At 34.4% G+C, this 20298-nt stretch overlaps 1 protein-coding gene and 1 pseudogene across 1 annotated transcript; both read left to right on the top strand.

Moving 5' to 3' along the window:
* The first annotated feature begins 111 nt into the window (after positions 1–111).
* On the top strand, positions 112–3667 carry gpx4b (glutathione peroxidase 4b). Its single transcript, XM_042713275.1, has 5 exons — positions 112–235; positions 1377–1471; positions 1691–1835; positions 3304–3455; positions 3593–3667. Exons 1-5 carry the CDS (start codon positions 161–163, stop codon positions 3642–3644), a joined length of 519 nt encoding a protein of 172 aa, XP_042569209.1. The 5' UTR covers positions 112–160; the 3' UTR covers positions 3645–3667.
* A 13892-nt stretch (positions 3668–17559) lies between these two features.
* The window catches only part of LOC109095831, a 40546-nt pseudogene continuing 37807 nt past the window's right edge, over positions 17560–20298 (top strand).

Raw genomic sequence — 20298 nt, 5'->3', positions numbered from 1 at the left:
TTTTTGAGAAATAAATGAGAGATGATCTGTAAACTGTGGCGGGTTTGTGTATAAACCTTGAAATATTTTTGTACGGTTGTATACGATTAAATATGCACGTTTTTGAATAAGGCGTTTCTGATTGGCCGAGGCTGACAGAAAAGGCGTGTCTTGCCCATATATGGGCGCGGCTTCGTGCCGCAGTCTGTGGTTGTTTCAGCGGGCGCTGCGGAGCTCGAGCTTCGCTAAAGTCATGGTAAGATCCCAGACAACACCTTCACCTGCTGTTTAACGAGTGTTTAGAGTAACTTGTGTTGTCGGGCTGCTAGTTAACGTAGTTGCTTTAAGTAGGTGTTTATTTGTGGCTCCTGTGCGTCTCCGTTACTTCACTCCGGTGCAGCATCGTTAGCCGTTAGCTTTAATGATGTAGCGTTAATCATAACTCTGTGGGCTTAGCTGTGCCTGAAAATTAATTCATATGCGTTTTGTTCGGGGTTTTTTTTTTTTTTTTTTTTTTAATTTTATTTTTTATTTTTTTTTAACAAAACGACTCTGTTTTGTCAGCAGACGGAGATTTAGGCCTGGTTTGTGTTTAAGCGTTATGCTTTCATATTTAATCGCGTGGATAAAAACCAGCAATCGTCAATGATTATGTAATAATTTATGTTTTATTATTAAAAGTAATCAGTTACGCAGTTATGTGCGTTTATTATTAAGACTAACCAGTGATAACGTTGGTTTTTATTAAGAGTAATTAATTATATGGAATTGCATTATCAGTAGTATTAAAAGATTATTATATTATTTAGGTTTTATTAAATATAATCAATGCATGTTTCCTAAATACGCTAATGAGTGTGATGCATGCTTTATTGTAGGGTGTTGCACGTGCATTAACACATCTAAAAGATGTCATATCTTAATATTAGTATGCAACATAAAAATCACTCCAGGTTGATGTGTAATGTGATTTATTATTAAAAGAACAGAATTAGTTGAGCTCTGGTAAGCCTGTAATGGGTTACTCTCAGATCTGTTTAGCTTTGACTAGTCTCAGTTGTAGGATGTTTCAGATGAATCCTGTGTTTTCTGTACACTATCCCACAGACGGAAAGTCTGCATTAAGAGCTCTAGACATTATCACTATATAAAGTGTGTCTAGCTCAAGTTAATGCTGAAACCCAAATAAAGTGATGCATACTCAAGCAAAGAATCACACGGAGTTATGTCAGAGGGCAAAGATGACTTCTAATGTGAGATTTCATCAGTTATGCTGTCACATGAAGAAGTTGCATAATTGTTTTATAGCAGATGATCGTGCATCATTGTTCTCGTGGGCAGAATCAGTTGGCAGACACTCGTCATGCCCCGTGACCTTTGACCTCTGTTTATCGCAGTGTGCCCAAGCCAACGACTGGCAGTCGGCCAAATCCATATATGAGTTCTCAGCCAAAGACATCGATGGAAATGAAGAGTCTCTGGAGAAATACAGGTGAACCGATCACTAGAGTTGATTTGATTTGATCAAGCATCTTTATTACTTTACTAATGCTCATATTTAGAGGTCTGAATAATCCCCTTATGTGACGTATTAAACTTCAGCCAGTTTTAATTCTCGGCTGAACTTTTCCTCTAGCAGCTGTGCTCACCGAGTGTAATCTTGCTCTGTGAATCTGGGTTGCTGTCTGAAGTGTGTTTGTGTGTGTTTCAGGGGTTATGTGTGTATCATCACTAACGTAGCCTCTAAATGAGGCAAGACCCCCGTAAACTACACTCAGCTTGCGGCAATGCACGCCACGTACGCTGAGAAAGGTTTACGCATCCTGGGCTTCCCCTGCAACCAGTTTGGAAAGCAGGTATGTACAGGAATAGAATGCCAGTGTGTAGTGCGTTATACACTCTCTTCTGCGTACTAAATAGTATGCAATGCAAGATTATAAACAGTGGTATTATTGTATGATACAGTGCAGCTGCGTGATCAGAGGACGTTGCATGTTTAATCCAGTGAGTCGTCCAGTTTAGTTACAGTTTTGTCTAAAAATTGTAATGAGTCAAGAGAGTAAATATTGAAATGAATACTGCTTCAGGTAAAAAAAAAAAAAAAAAAAAAGGGAAGGTCAATTCAAGCATGTTGGATTATGCATACAGAGGATGAGCGTTCTGTGCAGTGCATACATGCTTCAGAAAAGAACTGCACAGACTGTAATTAGGTCACACGAGTGAAGCTGTGAGTGGATTATTTTGTTGTGAAGTGAGATTTAATCTTACAAGAGACGCAACATTCATTTATTTGCATGATCAGGTTTCATTTTAATTTTTTTGATTTTTAAGTCATTTATTATTTTTAAATTATTTTTATTTTATTGTTTTTATTTTCAATCAGCAATTTTAGTGCTTCAAATGTACAGTTTAAATGTTAATTTTTTTTATTTTTTTTATTTTTTATTTTTTTTTTTTCAGTTAATTGGCAAGGTGACATTTCTGGTTTTCGTTTAAAGTTTGTCACCTAAAAAAAACAACAACAAAAAACTATATATTATTAAGTGTGTGTATATGTGTGTGTGTGTGTATATATATGTATATGTGTGTGTGTGTGTATATATGTATGTGTATATGTGTTTTTATTTATTTATTTATTTTTTTATTTTTTTTACATATGTATGTTTAATAAAATATTAATATATAAGTTTTTTTTTTTTTTTTTTTTTTTTTTTTTTTAATAGGTGACAAACTTTAAACGAAAACCAGAATATATATATATATATATATATATATATATATATATATATATATATATATATATATATATATATATATATATATATAAAATATTATATAATTTTTTTTTATTTTTTTATTTATTAATTTTTTTGACATCTGTATGCTAATTACAAAAAATATTTAAAATAGTTGTAGTTTTCAGACACATTTCTGCTTGCACATGCATTCCAACACATTCCATCACATCCAAAAGTGCCAAAAGTAAAAGTGTTTTTTTTTTTTTTCACAAAAATAGGCCAAGGAATGTATTTTGCTTTAGGAATTAATGTATGAAACATTGGGTGCTCTTATTATTAATATTAGTGTTCCTCATTATGATTCAAGTTCCATAGAGTGTTCAGAATGTAACCAGCGGCGATGACATCATCACGATATTTGCATACAGAACTGCAATGACTTTGATCTTCCCTGCATATGATTAACCGTTCACAGCCACTGTATCGATTTAGAGTCGTCAAAGCTTTAAGACTGGTGTTGTTCTGTCCGGGCGGCGTGTGGTCACATTGGTTCTTCAGCGTTCTGGATCTGTCGTGTGCTTTCCAGGAGCCTGGGACAGAGGCGGAGATCAAGGAGTTTGCCAAAGGCTACAAAGCAGAGTTTGACCTCTTCAGTAAGATCGAGGTGAACGGAGACGGAGCTCATCCGCTCTGGAAGTGGATGAAAGAGCAGCCCAAAGGCAAAGGCACTCTGGGGAAGTGAGTTTGACTGGTTTGTTTATTATTCATATTTGTCACTTATTCTCTAATGCAGATCAGCAGAAATATTTCATTAAGAATCCTGGAATATATGGAATTTGACATTTGTACTTTATTTTTTTTTTTTTTTCCCATAGCAACATCAAGTGGAATTTCACTAAGGTAATTGGTTTGTTTAATTGTATGTAAATAGATCATATTTATTCTCTGCCCTAAAATTATCAACTAATAACCCTTATTTCATTCAAAGTCACACATTTACAAAAAATAACATTGTGTCATCATTTAATCACCCTGATGTCATTCAAAGTCATAAAGTCAATGAAGAATAATTTCACCCAAAAACGACATTGTGTGGTCATTTACTCATTTAAAGTCATATGGGTTTGAAGCAGCATGAGGCTGAATAAATAATCCTTTAATATGTGAAACTTGAGAAAAATGTACTTGAGAAAATAATCTATTTGTTGAAATGTATTTGATGTATATGTTTCATAAGATTTTTCATGTATTTTTTTATCTTATTTGTTTTGTTTCAAATTATGAATTTATTAATTAAATTTATGAACCTTTATATACAGTATTTGTATAATGTGTTTGTATAAACCAATTTGGTAAATAAAAAAAAAATAAACAATTTTAATTACTTTTGTGTTTTAAATTTAAATGGATTTAAATTTATTTTAAAAATATTTAATTTAATTTATTAGTATGTTTTACATTTTTATAAATCTTAATTTCTGTCATTTATAAAAAATAAATAATTATTTAAGTTTGTGTTTTAAATGGATTTGTTTTAAATAAATAAATACTTTTTATTTTTTATATTTACAAAAATTAAATTGTATGTTTTAATTTTATAAAATTTATTACAATTTTATATTTATAAAAATTAAATATGCAATTACGTTTATTTTATTGATTTATACACAAGTGTAAAGTAATTAAAGCTTAAATACAAATAAAGTCCAATGTTGTATTTGTCCCATCAGGTTGTTGAAAAGGATCTTCCCAAGTACCTGTAGCCTTTCGGATCAAACCCGATCTCCGTCCCGTGTGTTTGTAGACACCGGTCTCCTCTCTGGTCGGCGGCTGGATGTTAACCCCAGAACCCCAGACCTACGACGGCCGTCCCTCAAGCCTGTGCTCAGGTGGGGACGGCCTGATGTCCTCCGGCGTGCATATTCTCTGGGAACGCCTCCGATGTCCAGCCGCGGGAGAGAGAGGAGCTCCAGTCACGCATGCACTGAAATCACTGATGTACCTGAAGAAGCTTTTCTGATGAGCTGCTGTAATCATTAAAGACGAGCGTCAGAACTTCCTGTGTGGCTGCTTCTTTCACAAAGTATATATGCTTTCCTTTACTAGACTGAGTGATTATTAAGAGGGTCATAATTTGATTAAATCATGTGAATGCAGGTAAGTTGGGCCACTTTTTGACCATCATATCAATGTTGAAAAGTGGTCCAGTCCACATCAGTTCATAAATATGCTGTTGGTCAGATATAGTATTTAAATTCCCTTTAAAGGAATAGTTAACCTAAACGTTAATTATTATTATTTTTTTAATACTTTAACAGCACATTCACATTTTCACGGTTCTGATGTTGGTGAATGGTCACATGGCATGCACGTTATCAAATATGTATTTTTTTTTTTTTTTCAGTATAGGTTTTATTTTAAAATTGTTTAGTTTTATATTTTAGTGTTTAATGAATTATTCGTTGCTTCCCCTGCAAACCCCATTTTGGGAAACCTTGAATTAACTTCATAAATTAATAGAAATGTGTTTAATGAATTTATTTAAATTAATTATGATTGCTAAAATCAAATAGGCTTTAAAAACAAAAATAGCTGTAATAAATGTGCAAGGTATAATACAATGAATGCATTAACATTAAAAATGATTTGTGTTGCTGATGTCATGTTCAACCAGACAGAAGAAGAACTTTTTTTTATTTATTTTTTTTTTTTCTGTGGCATTTCTTGCTTTTATTATTTATTTATTTATTTTTTTTTACCTTGAGCCCAGTGTTATTTTATTATTTATTTACTATTATATATTTTATTAAGTTTTTGAATTCCCTTTCATTAAAGTTTTCATACTTTTAGTGTTTGTTTCAATTCTAGGTACATTTAGTCATTTTGTTTTGTTTTTGTTATTTTTATTAGCTTTTTAAATATTACTATTTATGATTTTTATTTCAACTTTATATATTTTATTTCCAGATAGTAATTTTATTAACAAATGAGTAATGTTGCCTTAGCAATTAACTGAAATAAGTTTATGATATTTTAATTGTATTACAGCTCTGTGTGTGTGTTTCTTAGTATTATTGGTTTAGTTTTAGTGTCCTTGTAATAAGTGTCAAGTGTCTTGATAGTGACTAATAACTTGTATGATAAGCGTCCTGAACTTGTGTGTGTGTGTGTGGTTTTTCAGTTCTGTTGTAGTTTTTGTGTCGTAGGGTACTTTCCCTTTAAAAGCTGCAGAGTTTTCTTTTCTTTCTTTATTTGTTATTTTCCTTTAAATACTTAATTGGACGTATGATGAGCTTTGAAATACCATACCTTAAACCTAAAGTTATTAGAATTATATTTAAATGAAGTGGCTTTATGCGCAGTGTGTGTGAATTCGGCGTTTTGAAAGGCGATACTCTGATGATGACGTCGCAGCTCTCCGGCCCGGTGACGTAACTGCTGGCGTAGCGGATCGTGTGTGTGTGTGTGTGTGTGTGTGTGTGTAGGCTCACACTCATTTGATCGAGCGCTGTGCGGCAAACTCGCACACGCGCCGCGCCGCGGACTCGGATCATGACGCGCGCTGCATTTCCCCTTCATTCGATTCGTTTTAACGCTCGGCGGCCCGCTTGATCCGGATCCGATGGAGGGAGCCGCGGCCGGGGGATGTTCCGCGCTGCCGGAGGACGCGGACGCGGTGTTCGGCGCGGGATGCGGGATGGATGCAGATCTCGGTACGCAGAGGATCTTTTACGTTCATTCATGCTTGTCTTTCACATACGGGTCGATTTAATGCATAGAAGTTACGTTTCCATAAAAAAAAAATACATTTTAAAAATATGATTTTATAATGCAGTCATACCTGACAGTAGCAGGTTTATGAATACGGTAATCAAACAATACCATGGTATATTCCCATTTCTTACAATCACTGATAATTTACTGCCATAGCACTTCTGTTCTAAGTGCCATAATGTTTCGATTATTTATTTTCAGATTATTTACATGCTGTAAGAACATACAATGGAGAGTCACAATTTTACCATGGTGTATAGCATCATGGTACTATATATATATATATATATATATATATATATATATAACAACTCTTATGTCACTTAGATATGTACAGTATGTGTATTAGTAACATATATTTAACTTATTTTATTTTCTGTATAGTAATACAACTATAAACAATTAACATTTGTGCATACAGTAATAGATGAGAGGCAAAATATTTAAAAATGTATATACAAAATAATCTATATACAATTACAATATCACTTTTTGCCATGTTTTGTTTTGATATGTACCATCTTAGAACTATTTAAATACCATGAGTTATGAATTTCTGTGTAGCCTTTAATACGGTTCAGTTTATTAATCTTCTGTTCGTTTTAGTGTAAATGGATAAAGACTCTAGTTTGTTCCTATTCGTGAATATTTCATAGTATATTTGTGTTGGTGTCTTTGCACTCGGAGTGTGTATTTGTGTGTTTATTATGTGTGTTAATATTGAATGTCAGTACGAGTGTGTCCTTCAGATGTGAACTCAAAGTCAGTCTGAGTATTAATGCTCTGAAGTGTCGTGGTGAGCCGGAGAGCGTTTCCTTGTGTTGACAGCTGTTCCTGTAGAAGATCCTGTTGAGGACGCACAGACAGGGGGTCTCTTTCAGGTCCTGTGGGCTTGATTTTAGGGCTCTGCTGTGCTGCTGGATCAGTGCTTGGCTGCTAATCCTGTTTTTTAGCCGCAGTTTTCCGCACTCAGCATTCCTGTTCATCACGGATTCAGAGCGTGTGCCACCGTCACATGATCATCCTTCTGTCTGTTGACGTCCTTTAATACTGTAGTGTTGAGATGGGAGCTTTACAGTTAGATATATTCCTGCTGTAGCTCTAATGAGAAGATGATGAGACTCAGTGGAGGGCTCAGTTGTGTTTCATTCAAATAAAGACATTGTAATGAAAACACACAAATACAGTAAGAGAACAGAGCTGTAAAGCGGATATGAAGAACAGCTCAGTTCATGCTGAGATCTCTGGCTTTTCATCGCAGACCGTGGCATTGTTGAGCTCTTTTCTGAAATACTAGGCGAGACACATGAGGATAAAAATAAAAATAACTCTCTTTGTGATAAGCTACAATTGAAAGAGATCTCAATCTGAGCTCAAACATTTCTCATCTGATTTTCCTAGACCAAATCACATAGGAGAAACATGAATTAAAAACTCATTTATGTCTCCTGAGCTCTGAAAGTGCAATGCCTGAGCAATGCAATTATAAATAAAATCCTCTGCGTTGATAATAAATGAGACATAAATGAGATTACAGAGGTATTTTTCTCAGGAGGAACATCTGAGAAGCAGGAGACTTCAGTAATAGTTTCCATTTGATCTCTTTGCTGTCTCTGAGAAGTAATTGAGAAAGATAGAGGAAAACAGATCTCATTTGTTATTTTTTTCTCTATCAAAAAAAGATCTCAACATGAGCTCAAATGTTTCTCATTAGATTTTTCCCAGACCTAATGATCCGGGTGTTCAGGAGGAAAATCTGAACGTTTATACTTGCAACTTAAATTAAAAACTAATTTGTGACCCTGGAGCACAAAACCAGTCTTAAGTGTCAGTTTTCATCATCTGAAGCTGAATAAATAATCTCTCCATTGATGTATGGTTTGTTAAGATCAGACAATATTTGGCTGAGATACAGTTATTTGAAAATCTGGAATCTGAGGGTGCAAAAAATCTAAATATTGAGAAAATCATCTTTAAAGTTGTCCAAATGAATTCTTAGCAATGCATATTACTAATCAAAAATTAAGTTTTGATATATTTACGGTAGGAAATTTACTAAACATCTTCATGGAACATGATCTTTACTTCATATCCTAATGATTTTTGTCATAAAATAAAAATCTATAAATTTGACCCATACAATGTATTTTTGGCTATCGCTACAAATATACCCCAGAGACTTAATACTGCTTTTGTGCTCCAGGGTCACATTTATGTCTCCTGAGCTTTGAAAGTGCAACATAAAATCCTCTAGTTTGATCTGGCAATTCTGAAACTCTAGAAGAGACATAAACAAAATTACTGAGGTCTTTTTCCCAGGAGGAACGTCTGAGAAGCAGGAGACCTCTGCCATCGTTTCCATTAGCTCTCCATTTAATCTCATTCCTCTTAAGAAGAAATGCTCCCAAGTGAGCGATTATGTCAGTGCTGCTGCTGCTCTTCTGCATGTTCTCGCGTGTTTGGAGGGGAATAGCTGCAGGTGGTTTGGAGTAAACGTTAGAATCGACGCTCTGATCCGCCCACGTCAAACCTGCTCTCGGATCAGATCTTATCCTGAAAAATAAACCACACGTCACTCCGTCCGAGATCACTGTCAGATCTGGACAAATGAATGCATTTAAAGCTCTGTAGAAGCATATCAGGGAATCACAGGAAGGAAACAGGCATTTGGGATGCATTATGGGAGGAAGCACGTCAAATATGCGTTGCTGAACATGTTCCAGGAATCAGAAGTGCTGGCTTTTGTTCTCAGTTGTCTGGTTGATAATGTTGCACTGGATCTTCTTATAGACATATTGTAGACAGACCAATACAGAACTGAACAGTTTGTCTTAAGAAAGCATATAAAAATGTCCTTAAAATCGAACACTGACGTTTATGAATATTGCCATGTTTTTCCTCCCTTTAAAAGCTGATTTAAAAGTCTAACACTTTACTTCAAGCCTTTATATATAATGCATTATCAAAGTATATTAAATGCATTCATTTGAAGACTTATGCACATTTTTGCATTGATCTATAATACTTAATAACGCATTATAACACTTATCTATTCATCGTCACACCTTTAAATATAATGCATTAAAACATGACAAACAACCAGTTTTCAGATGCAACAAGGAGTCTGCATATATCACAATGCATTTAACTTTGGTTATTATTTATGAAAAGATATAATGCATTATAAATAGCTATAAAATGCACTTGAAAGGCTTGAAGTAAAATGTTACCATCTTATAAATATGCATGATTAAAGGATTTGTAGCTTATCTTATTATATGCATTTTTTGCCTTTGGAACAGACCTGTGAGCAGTTTTTGGGTCGTGACCTGCGAGTTAAGATCTAACGCAGGAAATCTGAAGCGAATGGTTTGTTTTGTGCAGTTTGTTTTGAGAATAGAGCTGTTGGCTGTGGTTGAGACTCAGAGGGTAACCTGAACTATGTGTGTCGAGCAAACAGACACGCTCGAACCTGTACCACAGATTTACAGATCCACTCCACACGGTTATGAACAACCGCATTGGCCAGTTGAGTTAAGATAACTAATGTGAACTCAGACGAAGGTTACTGTAAGATCTTGAGATGTAACGCTTCATTAAACAAGCAGTGCATGACAGAATGAAAGGCTCAGGGGTTCGTTTTTAAGAAGGAATGCAGTTTAGTCAGTCGCTCAGCGGTGTTTGAGTTAATCATAAAGCTAGTTTTCTGAAGAAACCGTAGTGCTTTCATACCTCATGAGCCCTGTTGATAAGAACTGTGAGCTATAGATTGGCAGAAGTTCTGTCCTTCATCCCGATGGCTAATGTAAATGGATAACAGTCTAGATCAGCGAATACAAAATCCAGTTTATTATTTTCCCATATTCTGTTTTTCATTGTAACTTTTCTGAAATCCATTCAAAAATCTGGGTTTGATAAAAAAAAAAAAAATGTTTATAATCAAAAATAACAATTGTAACAATTTAATAATTTATTAATTTGAACAATAATAGTGGCATATGAAATGTGTATTTATTTTCAGATTTTTTATTTTATTTTTATTTTTTAGATTCTGTATTTTTTTGTTGAATATATATTTATTATGAAAAACGGTGGTAATAAACGAGTACATAAAACTAACAATTTAATTCAATTTAATTTTAAAATTTAATCAAATGAAATTTGAACAATTCCTTTGTTTAGTTTGTTTTTGTGCTGCATAACAGGTTTTCTGTTTAAATTAAAACATGGGCAAACATTTTGAGATATTACTTAAAAAATAATGTTTTAATAAAATGTATTATTATTATCTTTGATTATGTTTTTGAGTGGATTCTACAGTATAATAAGAGCATATTTCTGCTATAATTTAAGTTAAGCCAGACTTTTATTTTGTCAGGTTGTAGTAAAGAGATTTGAGTTTCTGTGTTAAATATTAAATATAAAATGCAGTTTAATATTCACATCCTTATTAATTTTGCAATTTGAATTATTTCAGCAGGAATTATTCTTTCACAATTTTTACCCAATAAAATATTTTAGAGCTTGGCGTAACTAGAAAAGTGCATTTTGATTATAAAAACCATTGCGTTTGAAGATTTTATTGATTTTTCATGGTCTTTCCAGCACTTTTAAAACACTGTTGAGGGGTTGAAATTAAAATAAGTTCTATTTGAGTTCTTTTTGCTCATTTTAATGCGTATCTAGAGTGTTTTGTGTTGTTCCTTAACAACTTTAGTAATTCATTGTAAGTCGTTGCTTTTGGAAAGCAGTGTTTCTGTTCAAACCTTGTTGCGAAAACAGAATTGTGTACAGAATTCCTATTGAAATTTCTATCATAATTTGGTCTCAATCCTAATTAGTCTGCTCAGATCTACATGCATAAGACTGCAGATTTTGGTGACTGTTTTCAGACGGCTGCTGTGAATTCTTCTGAGAAAGAACCGATCCGTGGATTTCATTTCATGTCATCAAATATTTAAAAGATACAAGACTTTTGTTTCAGACACTTAATAGTAAGTAAATGAGATGTCATTGGGCACAGCTGTATTCAGCTTGTTATACATGTGCACTTTAGTTTGAAGCACTTACTGTAGTTCACTGCGAGTATTGCACTTTCTGCTTTGTGACAAAATCGCTGCTCCATTACAGTAGAAAGGAATTACTTGCCTTGAAGTTTAGATCTTCGTCACGTTTCTTCGCCCCAAAAATAAAAATAAAAATCGTAAAGATCTTAATGTCTCAAACTGTGCTCAGATCAGGGATATAACAATTAACTAAAACTAAAACCATAAAAAAGTAAAACCATAAGAATTCACATACATAATTAATTCATTGCTTGAAATAAAATAAACCTTTTGTTTCTTATATTTCATCAATTTAACTTATTTTATTTTAGAAATGCAACATTTCTAAAATAACTAAAACTAAAACTGGAATAAAAAAAATATAAAAAATATAAAATTAAACAAAAATAAAAATTAATTAAAAGTAGATATATTTTCAAAAAGAACAAAAACTAATAAAAACGACAAAAAATACTAAAACTAAAATTGAAATGAAAACATAAAATTTAAAATAATTAAAAGTATTAATAAAAGCTGATGCTTAAAAACTTTTATTTATTAATATTTGAATTAGCTTTTATTTTTATATTTTAGGTTTTCATTTTAATTTTAGTAATGTTGTTAGTAAATATTTCTGTAAAGCTTTACTGTAGTTTAATTTTAGTTTTAATATTTTTTGTTCTTTAACATGAACTTATTTTATTTCAGTTTGTTGCCAAGGCAATATTTCTAATTATATATATATTTAAAAATAGAGATATATATATATATATATATATATATATATATTTAATTATTTCAGCTTTATTTAAATTAGCATTTTTAAAAATAGATTTAGTTTTATTTAACAATAACACTGTTTTGAGCCATAAATTCATTACGTGCAGTAAAGATCGACTGTTTCAGCGATGATTAATAATGTGTGTTGTGTGAGATGATTGTGTAGCAGATCAGAACATGAGCTGCGTGTTCCATATTTACAATAGCTTCCACGGAGACCTTCACAATTTTCATTAAAGAATCACATAATCACAACAAAATCACATCATGTTACAGTAGTTTTTATAATGTTTCTGAAAGAGACTCTTTTTTTCTCACCAAAGCTGCATTTATCTGATTAAAAATAAAATAAAAACAGTAAAATTATGAAATATTATTACAATTCAATATAACTGTTTTCCATGTGAATATATTTTAAAATGTAATTTATTTCTGTGATGAAAAGCTGAATTTTCAGCATCATTACTCCAGTCTTCAGTGTCACATGATGTTCAGAAATCATGCTCGAGAAACATTTCTGATTATCATCAATGTTTTAAAACAGTTGTGCTGCCCAATATTTTTCAGGATTCAGATTTTTCAGGATTTTTGAATGAATAGAAAGTTCAAAAGAATATAGAAACGACATTGTAAATGTCTTTACTGTCACTTTTGATCAATTTAACGGGTCCTTGCTAAATAAAAAAATCTTTTGAATGTTAATGAGCAACAGTGATAGTGATGCTTAGGAGACTGAGGCTTCTAAATTGATTAAAAGGACTTTTTTTAAAGCATGTTTATTGTTCGTTTGTGTTGTCTGCTCATGTAAACAGAGTAATTATCACTATTTCTGATATCAGATTGACTCTGACTTTATGTTGAACCTCAAACAGACTGTCTGAGAGCAGCTGGAGTCGGTGTGATTGTAGTTTTGTCTGTGAGATTGCGAGGATCAAACAAACGTCTTTGAGGTCTGTCATGTTGCGTGTGGCTCATCATCTGCCACAGGCTGCGGTCCTGAGCGCTGCTTTACATAAGGCTTACGTAACGAACGGCTGAGTCTCGTGGAGCGCAGGAGACGCTCTTCCAGCTGTTGAGATCAGAGAACATGCATCAGATCAGCTGATTATGAAGAGCTTCATCTGCAGAAACCGCTCGGAGGAGCTCACTGTAGTCCCTCTCTTCTCAGGAGATAATGGAGTTCTCAGGTAGGTTTGGTTTAATATGCGTGTTGTCTCAGACGTTTCTCCTGAGATAGAAAGGAGTCAAGAGTTGTTGTGCAGTACGAGTATAAAGCTGTGAAAGTGCTTTGAGTTGGATGAGATATTCTGAGAAGTAGGAGCTTTGGTCAAATGTCTCTGTTTGCTCTCCAGTTAATCTCATTATTTTTTAGGAGAAACACTTCAGATATTAAATAACTCTCATTTTTATTTGATTTTTAAAATTGCATTTATTTATTTTCCTGTGGGTTTGAATCGATTCTAACAATCAGGAAAGTGTGTAGCTCAGCGACTGGTATTTCATTGCTTTTATATACTATATTGTGATATTTAATATTGGTTTAAATTATTAATATTTTCAGTTTTCATTTTAATTTTAGTTTGTTTTAGTCATTTTATGCGATTTTTTTTTTTTTTACTTTTTAATTTTTTTTAGTAATTCTTTTTTGTTTGAATTCTTATAATATTCTTAGAATATTATTTCTGTTATTTATATTTTTTTATTAGTTTTTCATCTAATGTTTATTTTAGTTAGTTTTTTGTTGTATGGAATATTTTCAGTGCTTTAGGGGTTGCTAGGGTTTTCTGTTTGGTTGCTAGGGCATAACAAGGTGGTTTCTGTGATATCCTGGGTGGTTGGTAGGGCATCACTATGCTGTTGTTAGGGTGTTGTTAGGGTGTTTGGGGTTGTTGCCAGTGCTTTAGGGGGTTGTTGGGGCATAAATAAGTGGTTTCTATGGTCTTCTGGGTATTTGAAGGTGTTGCTAGGGTGTTTTTGATGGTTGCCAGTGTTTTGTAAGGGGGTTGCTAGGCTTTTCTGTCTGGTTGCTACAGTACTTGCTGGGTACAGGGTGTTTTTATGGGATTTGAAAACTGTCATTAGACTTCATGGCATTTTCAGGTAGTTTTTATTCAAGTAAAAGCTTTGTTTTAGACATTTCTCCTCAAACACATCTGAGCAAAGTCTGGGATATTGTTGAGGTTTCTCTGAAACTCCAGAGGAGACACATCTGAGAAGCAAGACACTTGGAAGATACAGTGGTAACGCTGTTGTGTGTATTGGGCGTGTGCTGAAGGCGGCAGGTCTGTCACTGAAGATGAGTGGACTGAATTAGTACAGTGACGCGTGAAATGCCTTTTCTGCCGTTCAGAAAAACGAGAGCAACACTGACCTGATTTAAAAATATAATTTTTCAGATGGCTCACATAGACCAGACGGCTAAGCTGAGTTGTGCCAGTTTTTCAGGGGATGATGATTAAATGGGAAGGGACAGCAGGTACCTCTGAGCACGTGCAGACACTGGAAATCTGTCCCGACAGTTCAAACCAGGGCCGACTGAGAGAAAAGGGCTGTCCTTTGGCCTATATATGTGTATATATATATATATATATATATATATATGTTTGCTATTAAATAGCTTTAAAGGTTCAAAATGTTTCATTTAAAATGGGTGGTTGCTAGGGCATCACTATGCAGTTGTTAGGGTGTTTTTGCCAGTGCTTTGTTAAGGGGTTGCTATGTTGTCTGTTTGGTTGCTAGGTTGTTGCTAGGGTGTTTTGGGTGGTTGCTATGGCATAATTATGCATTTTTAGGGTGTTTTTTCCAGTGCTTTGTTAAGGGGCTGCTATGGTTTCCGGTTTGGTTGCTAGGGTGTTTTGGGTGGTTGCTAGGGCATCACTATGCGGTTGTTAGGGTGTTTTTGCCAGTGCTTTGTTAAGGGGTTGCTAGGTTGTTGCTAGGGCATCACTTTGTGGTTGTTAGGGTGTTTTTGCCAGTGCTTTGTTAAGGGGTTGCTATGGTGTCTGTTTGGTTGCTAGGGTGTTGCTAGGGTGTTTTGGGTGGTTGCTATGGCATAATTATGCATTTTTAGGGGGTTTTTGCTAGTGCTATGTTAAGGGGTTGCTATGGTTTCCGGTTTGGTTGCTAGGATGTTTTGGGTGGTTGCTGGGGCATCACTATGCAGTTGTTAGGGTGTTTTTGCCAGTGCTTTGTTAAGGGGTTGCTATGGTTTTCTATTAGGTTGCTAGGTTGTTTCTAGGGTGATCTGAGTGGTTGCTAGGACATCATTATGCGGTTGTTAAGGCACCGATATACTTCAAACGAAATCGAAGCACGAACTGATATGATGTCATTTCGAACAAAATCAGGCTGAAACTAAGTTAGTTTTGAGTTTGTTTTGGCAGTTTGAAACGGCTCACCAAAGTGAACTTTCTGGGTGAGTTCGTTTTGGCTCGTGTTTGCATTTTTTAGATTGTTTTTGCCAGTGCTTTGTTAAAGGGTTGCTATGGTGTCTGTTTGGTTGCTAGGGTGTTTTGGGTGGATGCTAGGGCATCACTATGCAGTTGCTAGGGTCCATGCTACAGGACGAGTTGCAAACCTTCTCCTTCAGTGCCATATCTGTGATTTTTCTGCTGGATTCGTGCATGATTTTGTCAAGCGCATGAGCGTGTGTGTCTGAGATTGTAAACACTGGTTGCGTAAGAACAGGAGCTGAAGGCCGGAGCTTAATTTAGCATCTCCTCAGCCGCAGATCAGTGTCTCATCCAGAACGACTCACTGACATCAGAACATAAACACAGGCAGTGATACGACCGATTCTCGCTGAGTCCCTGAGACAGCTGATGAAGTTATAATGTTCTCAATCTTACCCTGACACTTCTGAGAGAGAAGAAGGTTTAGCTGCTCTTCTTCACACATGCAGCATCCCTGATGTCATTGCTCAGATCAAGCTCAAGAGACTCAGTTAAGGATCAACTTTGTCTCCTAAACTTCCTTTGGAGACCTAAAGAGAACAAAGCTACAAAATGAGTGTGAAGCAGCTTGGATGAAGTAGTTGAGTCAAGATCTGTAACTTTTGATTGCACACTTTGGTATCTTAGTAAATCTGAGCACAGTTTCAGACGTTGTCAATGCATTTTCTCAGTGCCCAATAAAAAATTTTTTTTTAAATGTTGCAGTGTAATTTTAGCATTATTTATATATTTTGAATTAGCTTTTATTTTAATTTTTTTTTATTTTTACTGTATTGATACCAGTGTTATTGCACTATTATTTGTATACTATTACAGTATTTAATATAGTTTCAAAAAATAGTATAAAATAATATTATAATATAATAATATTTAACATTACATTCCATCCATTTCATCATGTGCTTTTGTCATTTTTACTAGTATTTTTTTTTTTAGCTTTATTTTTATTTCAGTGTAGTAATTCACCTTAATCTTATTTATTTCAGTTAGCTGCCAAGGTAGCATTAAGCTATTCATCTAATATTTATATTTAATTTTATTTCAGCTTTATTTCAATTAACAAAAAATTTTTTAATAATTGTATTTAGCAACAATTAGCAACACTGATATCAAGTTTTTTGTTGATTTACTGTGATATATGGATTTGGTAATCATTCAGTATCATATATAGTGTATAATGCTTTTACTTTCACTGTTCTGTGATATGTGAGAGTCTTATGTAGTTTTTAAGAAGTGTCTTGTGAATGCTTTCCACCATCTCATGTTTTGCACTACAAATATCATGAGTGTTTAGAGACACATTCAATATGATTAATCACTGTGAAACTGCCATCAGATGCAGTTGAGTTTCAGCTTCATTCAGTGTTTGTTTGCCTCTGACCAGAAGTCAGAAGTGTCAGAAGTCAGTGAATGTTTTGTTTGGCTGGTCTAGACTTGCTGTGTGTGAAGCTCAAATCAGGACATGCTTGTTTCTCATCGCTGTATTTAACCGCTCAGACTCTTGTTTTTTACTCTGATTTCTCTATAACTCAGCTATAAACCATTTGTTTGTTTGTTTATTCATGCATTCTATTATTCTTGTTCTTTATCATTCTGATGTCATTCTATCACTTAAAGTACACTGTGAGTTTCCGGTCGTGTTTCCTGTCTGTCTGTGGTTCTGTGTCCTCGTCCTTGGCACACGGGCTTTTCCTGTAGTCTTATCCACCGGTGGGCAGAAGACGGCTCGCATCCAATTGACCGTATATCCACCGGTGGGCAGAAGCCAGCCGTAATCTCTGCGTCTGATTGGGCGCCGCTCGCGTCCAGGTGACCGGAGAGATTGTGGAGTTTGTCAGGGCAGCAGATTAGTTCCTGCTGTCAATCCCATTGAGCGTTCTCCCGATCCGACTGCAAATAGACACGAGCGAGGGACTCCTGTGACATCAGAGGTCTGTATTTATGACTTTATACCTTCATACATGTGCATACATAAACTCGAGCAGCACCTCTTAGATTAAGAACAGGCTCAGATCTTCAGCAGTTAGGTTTCTCAGTCTTTCTAGATTGTTTCTCAAAGTGTGTTTAGGATGCATTTCAAGGCAGTTCGTGCACAAACTTTTAGCACTTTTATGCTCATTAGTTTGCCATCCACTCGGTTCATTATGTCGTCTCTGTATCCTCGAGGCTCACATCAGTCATTATGTGTTCATAAAGTGTCTCTTTAATTGATCACCTCCAGCGCCGGGATGAAATCTGTCAGGTTCTCCAGAGAGCCGAACCAAACCATCTGTCTCCATCAGAAAACTGCAGTCCTGGAAAACTGTGAGAATATGATTATTCAAGGTCTGTTTTCCTGTTTTGAAGTATGAATGAACTAGTATGGTTTCTGAACTGAATGTTGACTGATGACAGACTGAAATGACTCGTGTTCTGTTGTTAAATTCAGCTGGTTTTCAGGCGGTTTTGGTGACTGTGTGTTAATACCGAGGCAGGTTCCCTCAGGCTCTCGTGATGGACTCACTTTAATGCGTTCAGACAGTTTGTGGCCTGACCTGCAGCCGGCTCTGTGTTTTTTTCCTGATGTTTCAGGGCTGAGCTGATTCTAGAGCAGCAGTGCTGTTGCTGAGGCAGAAATCACTGGTCTTTAGTGATTTACAGTAGCTAGCTGCATCTATAGTGGCTTTAGGTTTTTAGATCATGATTTCAGAACTTTCATTTATATCAGATTTACATTCATTTAGATGTTTTACTGTTACAGAAAAAAGTAGCATTAAACTGCAAAAAATCATGTATAAGCAATACATTTTTTTTTTTTTTTTTTTTACATTTATAATTTTCTAGCACCTATTTTTTTTGCAAAATAAAAAAGAAAGTTAAAATACAATTTGTATTAAACTCCAAAAATTATAATTTTGGTTTTGTTTTCCTGAATTATATCTCATTTATATCAGATTTACATACATTTAGATGTTTTTATCGAAATCAGTTCATCATACGGAAACAGTATTATTAAACTGCAAAAAATCATGTATAATCAATGCATTTTGCCTGTTTTTTTTTTTTTAACAATCTTTATATTTATAATTTTATAGCACCTATTTTTTATTTATTTTATTTTTTTTTGCAAAATAAAAGAAAGTTAAACTGCAATTTGTGTTAAACTCCAAAAATTATAATTTTGGTTTTGTTTTCCTGAATTATACCATCATAATAATTATTATATATATATATATATTTTTTTTTTTGTTTTGTTTTAGCATAAAAATCTTGCATATGTATGATCAGTATATGTCTATTTTGTTTCTTGTTTTAAGCATAAAAAATCTTTAAATTCATTCATTTCCAATTTTTTTTTTTTTGCATTGCATTGCATGAAAACAAGATCCCATTTAATTTAAAAATGTGAAATAAATGATGTAATGATGATGCACAATATCCTATCTACAACATGTTACTATAATTGTTTTGGTTTTATGGACGTCTCATCATGTCTGCATAATATGCTGTTCAGAATATCATTTGAATGATAAATACATTTCATAGATTCAGGAAGGCCATCTGTGCATGTCTAATAAGTGCTGAATTTGTCTTAAACTTGTATTTAAATCAGTTTTTCTGAATTGAAAGTGAGAATTGAATGTTATTCTACAAGTCTATACAGTGCTTCATGCTTCCAGCTCATGCACGATACAGAGTTCATTTGTAGACCTGTAAAGATCATAAAATAAAACATAGCAATCATTCACAACCTGCTCTGTAAGTATCAGCATTTATTGAAGTACTCTAGTAAGTATTACCTTCACTCAAGTCTTCTCAAAGTGTGTCTTGTTTACAGCCTTAATATGAAGTGACCAGCGATCATAGCTGCATTTAAATCATCATTTAAACAGAGTGAAGCAGCTGGGTGTGAATCTCCAACAGTCCGCTGGCTTTCTCCCACAATGCTCCTGGTGAGATCCAGTCTGTCACTGGTCCAAATTAGACCATAGATTCCAGTTTTATTCTTCACATTGCAGTTTGAAGCAAACATCTAGTATGCAGGACACATTTTAGGGAGGTTTTCTTGGCATCTGGCAACAGTCTGTGTTTCTACATCTCATATTGATTAGTCATTTGAGGGAAGATTTTCATGGAGTTGTTGAGGTTTTCTCTCAGCTCTGAATACATACAACCGTCATGTGTTTTTGTGAAGTGGTCCCGTATTTTCATCATGTGTAAATGTGTGTTTATTGTGGTCTGCTGTGTGTGATGTTATTGACGCTGACAGTGTGAATGTGAGATTGTGCCGCATTCGTTCGAGACCCTCGGCACCAGTGTTTGCATGCTTCTTCTAATGAGCCTCGACTCTCACACCTTCCTCCGAAAATTAAAAACAAAACTTACTTTTTACTTACGTTTTTAATCCAGTATTCAGGGATTCGGGGTTCTCACACCGTCCTCCGTCACTGCTGACTGCAGAAGATTCATTCACTCGACATTATCTAGTACTACAGACGCTCATCATTGTTATTATTATCTTGCAATTGGTGATTAATAACTCACCAATTA

The sequence above is a fragment of the Cyprinus carpio genome, chromosome A2 (genome assembly GCF_018340385.1).
Source record: "Cyprinus carpio isolate SPL01 chromosome A2, ASM1834038v1, whole genome shotgun sequence".
Classification (NCBI taxonomy): Eukaryota; Metazoa; Chordata; class Actinopteri; order Cypriniformes; family Cyprinidae; genus Cyprinus; species Cyprinus carpio.
The sequence above is the reverse complement of the archived record's forward strand: the minus strand, read 5'-3'. Positions and strand labels throughout refer to the sequence as shown.